Source organism: Malaclemys terrapin, chromosome 2 (assembly GCF_027887155.1).
Source record: "Malaclemys terrapin pileata isolate rMalTer1 chromosome 2, rMalTer1.hap1, whole genome shotgun sequence".
In the NCBI taxonomy this organism is placed as follows: Eukaryota; Metazoa; Chordata; order Testudines; family Emydidae; genus Malaclemys; species Malaclemys terrapin.
Window position 1 is genome coordinate 200,230,665 of NC_071506.1, and position 9,030 is coordinate 200,239,694.

Sequence of the window (9,030 nt, forward strand, 5' to 3'; positions counted from 1 at the left end):
TGAGGTACAAAAACCTGGGCCATCCAGGAGGATCCTGAGCCCATCAATCCGGACAGTTGGTGGCAGAGTATATCGAGCACCTTTGCGGATTTCCCAAGGCAGCTGCCACAAAAAAGGGACTATCCTGAGAGAGCCTGGACAGGAGCCAACCTTAATTTGGAGGCTCATTGTCAAAGCCCCTGCGTTTTCCATTGAATTTGGAAGGTGGTGGTGGAGGGGTGCTCAGCATCTCTGCAAATCAGGCCTTGGTGGCACCTGCCCTGCTACAGCCAGATAGGGTGACCAGATAGCAAGTAACAGAGGGTCCTGTGGCACCTTTGAGACTAACAGAAGTATTGGGAGCATAAGCTTTCGTGGGTAAGAACCTCACTTCACAGATAGCAAGTGTGAAGAATCGGATGGGGGGGGGGGGTAATAGGAGCCCATATAAAAAAAAAGCCCCAAATATCTGAACTGTCCCTATAAAATCGGGACATCTGGTCCCCTACAGCCAGAACCTCGGAGTCGCAGCCGCCCGCGCCCGGGGACCCCAGCTACACCACAGCGAGAGCACGATGACTCTGCCATCCATTGGTTAGGGCTGCTAGCGGAGGCAGCTCCGAGAGCTATTCACCCGCCGCCCCCCTTAGCCCTCTCTTCCGATAGCTGCGATTGGTTAGGTCTGGTTTCAATATGGCGGCCAACGCGACGACCAACCCGTCTCAGCTCCTGCCGCTCGGTAACTAGCTCCCCCGCCCAGGGACAGGGCGTCCCGGCTTGCTCCGGCCCGGGGCTTTGCTTTTAGGCGGCTGTCGGTGACGCTGGGGGAGGGGCGATCTCAGGCTCCCCTCCTGACGGGGCTGGGGCGGGTCTCGCGGGCCGTTAGTGCCCGGGACCCGCCCGCCAGACCGCGGCTCGCACCGCGCAGCTCCAGGGCGGGAGGGGCAGCGCGCGCGCTCCCCACCCCCGTGGCTGGGCTCCTCCCCGCCCAGGCTGCCGGCAGGTGTATCCCGCCCCCCGCTCTTCAGCCGTCAGCACCAGAAGCGGCGGGTGCCCGGGGTGGGGGTGGCTGTTGCTGGAGGCCCCCCTCCGCAATCGGGCGCGTCTGCAGTGCCGCCCCCCCCAGCGTGTTTTTAACTCGGTGCCGCTGCTAGCCGTGAGGGGCAGAGCGGCTCCACCGGGAGCTGGGGCCGCGATTCCCAGCTCCAGGAGACCCAGCGGCCAGCTCTGGTCCAGCTCGCTCGCTGCGGCGGTCGGAGTCCCCGGACAGCGTCCGTGGGGTGCCCGGCTGCGGCTGCGCTCTAACTTTAACTTGTTTAGGCTTAGTGCAGGTGTCTCTCTGCCCGTTGGGGATCATACCCCCAGCTACACGTGTGGAGACCTGCCTGAGGGCTCAGCCACTCCGCACTTGCCTACTCTTAAAACGCTGCAGAGTGGACAAGGGGAGCGGTTCTCCCATCGCTGTAGTTAAACCACTTCCCTGAGGGCTAGTCTAAGGCCTTGGCTACACTTGCGGATTCACAGCGCTGCGCGAGCTCTCTCGCAGCGCTGCAAGTACTCCACCTCTCCGACGGGAATAGCTTGCAGCACTGCGAGCGAGCGTGCAGCAATGCAGGCGCTGATTACACTGGCGCTTTACAGCGTTGCGCTCAGGGGGGTGTTTTTTCACACCCCTGAGCGCAGCAAGTGCAGCGCTGTGAATTGCCAGTGTAGCCAAGGCCTCAGGGTAGGTCTATACTTACCTCCAGATTTGGCGGTAAGCAATCGATCTTCTGGGTTCGATTTATCGCGTCTTGTCTAGACGCGATAAATCTATCCCGGAAGTGCTCGCCGTTGATGCCGGTATTCCTGCTCCGCGAGAGGAGTATGCGTAGTCGACGGGGGAACCTGCTGCGTGTGGAACCGCGGTAAGTAACTTGTGGTTCGAACTAAGGTACTTCAACTTCAGCTACGTTATTCACGTAGCTGAAGTTGCGTATCTTAGTTCGAACTGGGGGGTTAGTGTGGACCAGCCCTAAGGGCAGGTCTACACTACCCGCCTGAATTGGCGGGTAGAAATCGATTTCTCGGGGATCGAATTATCACGTCTCGTCGGGACGCAACAGTCGATCCCCGAATCAACGCTTGTACTCCACCAGTGGAGGTAGGAGTAAGCGCCGTTGACGGGGGAGCCGCGGAGGTCGATTTGCCGCCGTCCTCACAGTGGGGTAAGTCGGCTCCGATACGTCGAATTCAGCTACGCTATTTGCGTATCTTAAATTGACACCTCCCCCCCCCCCCCCCCCCCCCGTAGTGAGGACGTAGCCTAAGGGCTTGTCTACACTGGCACTTTACAGCACTGCAACTTTCTCACTCGGGTGTGAAAAAACACACCCCTGAGCGCCGCAAGTTTCAGCATTGTAAAACGCCAGTGTAGACAGTGTACCAGCGCTGGGAGCCGCGCCCCTCCTGGAGGTGGATTTTTTTAGAGCACTGGGAGAGCTCTCTCCCAGCGCTCTGATGTGACTACACAAGCCACGTTAAAGCGCTGCCACTTCAGCGCTTTAACTTTGCCAGTGTAGAGTAGCCCTAACTAGAAGGGCTACATTGACGCAGCTGCTCTGATGCAGCAGCACTGCTGACTGGAGAAAGCTCTCCCAGTGGCATAATTACTCCACCTTTGTGAGAGGCAGAAGTTGTGATGGTGGGAGAGTTTCCCACTGTTATACATTGGTGTGGACAGTGCTTAGGTCACTTAGCGATGCAAGTTACAGGTTTTTTCATACCCCTAAGCAACATAAGTAATATCAACGTAAGTGGCAGTGTAGACTTATCTTGAGAGGCGGTAGCTAGGTCGATGGACTTAGGTTGCCTTAATGCAGCTCAGGGGTCTGGATTTTTCACACTGTAGACCAAAGTAGTTAAACAGACCTAATTTTCTAGTGTAGTCCAGGCTTTGGCTTTTGACTCAGGCTAGTTTGAGTTTATCCCCAGGCTCGCCTATAACCTTTAATTGAAACTGCTAACCAGAGTTAAATACTGAGGGCATAGCTACACTTGCAGATGTAGAAAGCAACAGAGGGTCCTGTGGCACCTTTAAGACTAACAGAATTTCTGTTAGTCTTAAAGGTGCCACAGGACCCTCTGTTGCTTTTTACAGATTCAGACTAACACAGCTACCCTCTGATACTTGCAGATGTAGAGCGCTTTGAGTTACACCAGCCTTCATAGAGCACAGTAGGGAAAGCGCTGTAGTCTGTCCACACTGACAGCGCATTGGCGTGGCCGCATTAGCAGCTCTTGCAATGGCCACAGAGAGCAGTGCATGGTGGTAGCTAACCCAGCATGCAAGTGGCTGCAACATGCTTTTCAAATGGGGCGGGGCAGGGGGTGGAGTGTGACAGGGAGAGTGTTGTGTGTATGTAGGGGGAGAGCACGTCAGCATACTGTCTTGTAAGTTCAGACAGCAGCAGACCTCAAAATAACTTTTCCTTATATAAGATTCTATTTCTCGCAAAGATTTTCTAGAATCAGGAACATTAAGAAAAAACGGTTTATGATTAATAGGATACGGAAGGAAAATGTGTTCAAGGTTCCTAAAACATAAATTCTTGATATATCTGGAAAGTGCCTATCACATTGTGGGCACTACCAAAACAGATGAACAGTAATAATAATATTCTGCCTTCACCACAAAGTCAGTTGCTACATACTTAAGCTTGGGAGGATTATATTTTTATCCCTAAATATTGGTAAACATTGATTTCGCTGTACACAAACTGATGAAAATAATATTTCCATCGATACTTGAAATTTACAAGGGCAAAATAAGAAAAATATTGCTTGAGAACTTATTAGAGTTTGCTATAAGGTATTTGTATATTTTGACAATTTATTTTTACATTATAAAGCTTTAAGTTTTTGAATTTCAGTGTCTGTCATTAAATAATTGTCAGATCCGCTATAATTTACTGTAGCTGTGAAAATGTAAATGGATTAAAAATTGGGGTGGGGAGAAATGCTTAAAGCCCATAAGCTGTGAAAATTTAGATAAAAATCTAAAAAAAAAAAGTTAAAAATAAACAATCTGTCAAAATTATAAAAGTGAAAATTAAATTCTGCTAAGCCTATATATATATTTATATAGTGCTCAATATGTTCTAGGTGTTTTACAGATATCTTAGGATGCACCTTATGATTAATAGTGGATATAAAAATAAAAACTATTTTTGCATATACAGTTTTATAAGTATTCTTGGCAATCATTTTGAATGTGTACAGTTTTGCCACATATTCTTAAAAGGAATGTGTTAAAAAAGCTGACCATTTAGTATATGTTTAAGTTTAGATTGTAATCTTGTATAAAATATTTTCTGATTCACAGAGCTTGTGGACAAGTGTATAGGTTCACGTATTCACATTGTGATGAAGAGTGATAAAGAAATTGTTGGCACACTCTTAGGATTTGATGACTTTGTCAGTATCCTTTAAATGTAATATTTGCTATTTATCAATTTTCTTTTTAGAATAAGCTTAATTATTTAGCTGTTTGTTTGGATATTTTGAATTAGGTGGCTAGAATGAATGCTTTTACTTTTTGCATGGATAAATATGCCACACTAGCTGAAATTATTTTAAAAATTAGGCCACACCGTTTTTATAAAATGAAAATACAGGTAAAGTTATTAAATCAAGGCTATTTTAGTTCTTTGTTTTCCTTGACAGTAGACTTCAGACATGGTGTTAGAGGATGTTACAGAGTTGTAAGTATTGCTTCTGTTTTTTTGTGGCTATTTGTGTGCTTTTTTTTCTTTTTCTTTCCCATTTACGGAAAAAGTATATTGAATTAGGAAGCAAACCATTTTGACCTCTTTAAAAGATTTGACACAACTGAGTAATTTAGGTTTCAAATTTAAACTATTTATAAATAATCCAATGGGGATTCATTCTGTACAGCCAGCTCTTAAATAGCTGTGTGTGGCAGGTGGCAAAGTTAGGTGCTGAGTGTGCTTAGCACACCAGTATCCATGCTTTGTGGTTTGGCTTTCTATTCTGACTGGTAGGTAACAGGTCATCTGCTAACCAGCTATAGAGCACTTAAAGATGTATTGCCTTTGCAAAAGGTGAAACTTCTTGTACCTCTTCTTCACTGCAAACAAAAGTGTTTTTGAACTCAGCCTGGTAACTCATGTGAAGGCTATAAATTGCCTTGTCTTTACTAGGATTTCACATTGAGTTAGTTGACTCAGATTAAGGATTTTCTTTTCTTTTTGTACTGAAGTTGGCCTCACAGAGTGGCAGTCACTCATTTTGTCATGTTAATTTTTTTGTTCGGCACCCTTGACTTTTTTCCCTGTGAACTCCATGTTGAATTCTCCATTAGTTTAATGTTTGTTTTGCACATAGGCAAAGAGATAAAAAGTAGGTGTAATCTGGGATAAGAAAGCATTTGTTACCTTTTATCTTGCAACATTATTCATGTTGCCAGTTGAAACTTTTTCATATGTGGAGGATGTCCCCAAAACTGTATTGTGATTCATCTAAATTCTGTGTTACTCTTGGTAAATAACCCAGCCTATTACAGAGCCATGTGTAACTACAGCTCTTACCACAAGTCCAGATTTATTTTGTAAACTTTATATACTAAATATTTTTCTTCCTAATGTTTGATCAGTGAAATCACACCCGAAGGAAGAAGAATAACAAAATTAGATCAGATCTTGCTAAATGGAAATAACATAACAATGGTAAGTCAGGTGTACTACTTCTTTTTGCACTGGTTCTTAGTATATGTGGAATTCAGTTATTGACTAAATCATTCAAGTAAGATTGAACTCATATTTATTTTAAATTTTAAAAACATGTTCTGACAGAATAATCACATGAAATCTCATACTGTAATCCTAGACTTAAATTTCTTGATTACACATGTTGCATGTTCTGTTTTGAAAACAAAACTGAAAATATAAGCATGAACTTAGTTTTATCTTAATGTACAGTAAACTTAGAACATAATACTCCTGATGCATGCGAATCAGGGCTGAAGCAGTAATTGATTATTGTAGGTCTGATACTGCAACCAATATTTTATTTTTCCTATTGCCTGCTATGAGACTATGGGCCACATTTTGCACCAGAGAAGCTTAAGGCCCACTGTAATAAGAGGGACTAAGTACTTGCTTAAATGTTGTAGGATGAGGACTGAATGACTAAAGACTGCACAATAATACCTATCATGGTAATCTGTTTTGTCTATTGTCTTTAAAGAAAAAAACTACTTGTTCAATTTTTGTTTTTTTTAATAGAGAGAAATGTCCGTAAAATAAATATGATAGTTCCTATATCTTTTTTACATTTCTTTCTTTAAAGTTTATTGAGTTAAAGCATTTCTCTTAAATTGCACTCTGAAGAGAGCACATGGTGCTGTCTTGCCTCTTTGTTACAACTGCATCTGTGAATGTCCAGGCTCTTCGTTATAAAGCAAGTCTATTTGTAAAAGCAGCTGGAAATGAGCAGCCAACCTGTATACCTTTATTTGGGGCTGCTGCTACACAAGAAGAAGAAGAAGAAGAGAGGAAACAGGAGCAGAAAAACTGTTCCTCATTTAGGAAGTGAACTTTATAGTTATCTACTTTTAAAAGTGGGCTATTGTGTTTTTAAACTGAAAATCTTCCCACCAACTGAATGCCAAAGAAAATTAGTAGCAGTTTTTTATCTAGACATTCCTTTTTATTGTGTTGAATGTTCCTACATTTCTTGGTTTCTCGTTCCTGAAACATATCTAAGCATGCATTTATCTGGTGGCAACAGATTCCCACTGGAGTGAGGAAAAAGTTTTATTCAGTTATGACTTGTTGGCTAAAATACATATATAAAATGAGAACATTTACATTAGTATTTGAGTAGAACATTTACCAATCAGTCATGGTATAAATGATACACAATATAGGCTAAAAAATTTCAGAATAGGAGTTTAGCAAGCACAGGAAGTTTCACAACATTTTACTATCTTAAAAGCTATAATGTCACTCATTTTATCTGATTATTTAGCTGCTCTTTGTAAGAATAGAATTAGGGAGTGATTTAGTTCAAAATGGGTCAGTTTACCTATAAAAGTACACATGTGTTATGTTCTAGTATTACTTTAAATTTTCCATCTGTTTTAAAAATATTTTCAGTAGTGTTTAATAATAAATATGTACAAAGCCGTATCTGACAATTCTCACTTTAAATCTTGAAATCGAACGTGTACTATGTTTCTTAATACTGCATCTCTTAAATTGTCCTTTTCTTATACAGCTGGTTCCTGGAGGAGAAGGACCTGAAGTGTAAATTGATTCATTTGTCATCTATGAAGACTCTTGTTATATATTCTGTTATCTCAATGGAGTGCTTTTGGTTTTCATTTTGTTTACATTTAAAGTTGATATTTGATAAAAGGTAAAATTTCCTATTCAGGGAAGATGCATTGCTGATGCTGACTTTGTAAGTTAAAATCATGACTTTATTGTAAAGACCGATCTGCTGTTGAGAATAAAACAAACATTTTCTTTTTGTTAAATGTGCTGGTTGGTTTTATTGAATGCAGTAGAAAAGATATCTGCAGTTATGATCTTTAAAAATAAAAAATAGGAAGAAACAAGGAACTTGAGATCAGAAAGTTAAGGCTGAGACTCAATCTCTAAGTGGCTCAGAAGCAAAATAGTACCACTCAACAGTAAGTAGATTCTTCTGGATGCTTTTCCTCTTGACCCAGAGGGCTCAGCTCATTGGATGTGATTCCAGGTTTGTTAGAGCTTTTCTAAATAAAATAAGAAAATGGTGCGGTCTTTAATGTAATTGGTTCTAAAGTATGCACCCTGCAGCTTATTACTTCTTCCCCTTTGGTCTCCTCCTGCCTTGGAGAAAGATCACAGCTGCCTGCCATTACTGCACAGATGTGCAGTAGAGAGGGATGGACCTTGTTGTGGGTAACTAATGAATTGCCTAGTATCTCCAGAAAAGGGAAGGAGAATCAGTGGAAAGGGCTTGGTGAAGGAGGAGACTCCGGGGGTGGGAAAGTATGCCAGAGAAATTGTTCTTCTGGACTATGCTGAAGCGAATGATGTCCTTCTACTTTATCTGACTGAGGTAAGCCATGGTCTCTGTTTGCTGGGATCCTGGCTGATGTAAGCTGAGGGCAACTTTGTGTAGTCTTAAATGGGGAAAGGCCTTTTTTTCAGTAAAACTTCTCAGAGTGTATTTGTTTTGAGAGTCTGAATTATTTTTTGTCCTGCTTAGACTGGCCTGTGAGAGTCAACCTTCAGTGGCTTCCTCTGTCCTTCCCCCTCCAGCCTCTTCTGTGACAATGGTTTAATTCTATTTATTGTTTTACAAAAGTGCTAACTTTCTGTTGATTAGAACATTATCTTTACATACTATTTAACCCCAAACTCTCTATTTCATTTACTAGAAATTGATTGTCTTCACTCCTTTTAAATGATACTGGCTCCAGCCAGCACAATTTTCAGTCTTCTCTATCGTCATAGTTATTATCCTAGTCCTCACTCTCCTGACACTGAAAATAGGCTAGTGCAAAACATACCTCTGAACTGTACCTCATTTTGAAGGATATCACTACTTTTTGTCCCAAAGCTACCTACATTCCACACAAATTTGGACTTGTATTGTTGAAAATTGTTTACATGGGAAATAAAGAACCAGGAAACTTAGTTATTTATGCTACATGACTGAATCTCAGAGCATTTTAAAGTTTTCCTGAAATATTTTTTTCCTCATTTTGAGTCTGTCACATGCTGTGTCCCACATTTGGGTATTGGCAGGTTAGAAGGTATCTTGTAGAATCTTGTTCCAAAATCAAGTACTATAAATAGTTGTCTGTATACACCGGGCTTTATTGCACTTGGTGTTTTGCATATATGTTTATAAACTGAACATGCAAATCAGACATTTTGGGAGAGTAAAGTTAGCAGAACTTGGTCCAAAGGGAGTTTTGAATGGGAAAGGCGATCAATATTTGGTCTTTTGTCAGAACACAGAGTGAAATGTATAGCGTTCTATTCTCTGCAGGCA

The 9,030-nt window shown here is 42.3% G+C and overlaps 1 protein-coding gene across 3 annotated transcripts; it reads left to right on the plus strand.

The window, feature by feature from the left end:
• Nucleotides 1-614: 614 nt before the first annotated feature.
• LSM5 (LSM5 homolog, U6 small nuclear RNA and mRNA degradation associated) lies at nucleotides 615-7,519 on the plus strand. Of its 3 annotated transcripts, none has more exons than XM_054020092.1 (5): nucleotides 615-718; nucleotides 4,343-4,438; nucleotides 4,694-4,721; nucleotides 5,633-5,705; nucleotides 7,258-7,519. In XM_054020092.1, the coding sequence occupies exons 1-5, from the start codon at nucleotides 673-675 to the stop codon at nucleotides 7,288-7,290; spliced, it is 276 nt and encodes a 91-aa protein (XP_053876067.1). In that variant the 5' UTR covers nucleotides 615-672; the 3' UTR covers nucleotides 7,291-7,519. The 3 variants fall into 3 exon arrangements, with proteins under 3 accessions (XP_053876067.1, XP_053876069.1, XP_053876068.1); XM_054020094.1 differs by lacking the exon at nucleotides 615-718 and adding an exon at nucleotides 2,029-2,186; XM_054020093.1 differs by lacking the exon at nucleotides 615-718 and adding an exon at nucleotides 3,397-3,829.
• The last annotated feature ends 1,511 nt before the right edge of the window (nucleotides 7,520-9,030 follow it).

What these genes read in the sequence shown, in the direction of transcription:
- LSM5 (XM_054020092.1), top strand. Translation starts at nt 673, where the DNA reads ATGGCGGCCAACGCGACGACCAACCCGTCTCAGCTCCTGCCGCTCG. An exon ending in AGGATTTGATGACTTTGTCA is followed by an intron (nt 4,439 to 4,693) that starts GTATCCTTTAAA and finishes AGTAGACTTCAG; the next exon opens with ACATGGTGTTAGAGGATGTT. An exon ending in ATGGAAATAACATAACAATG is followed by an intron (nt 5,706 to 7,257) that starts GTAAGTCAGGTG and finishes TTTCTTATACAG; the next exon opens with CTGGTTCCTGGAGGAGAAGG.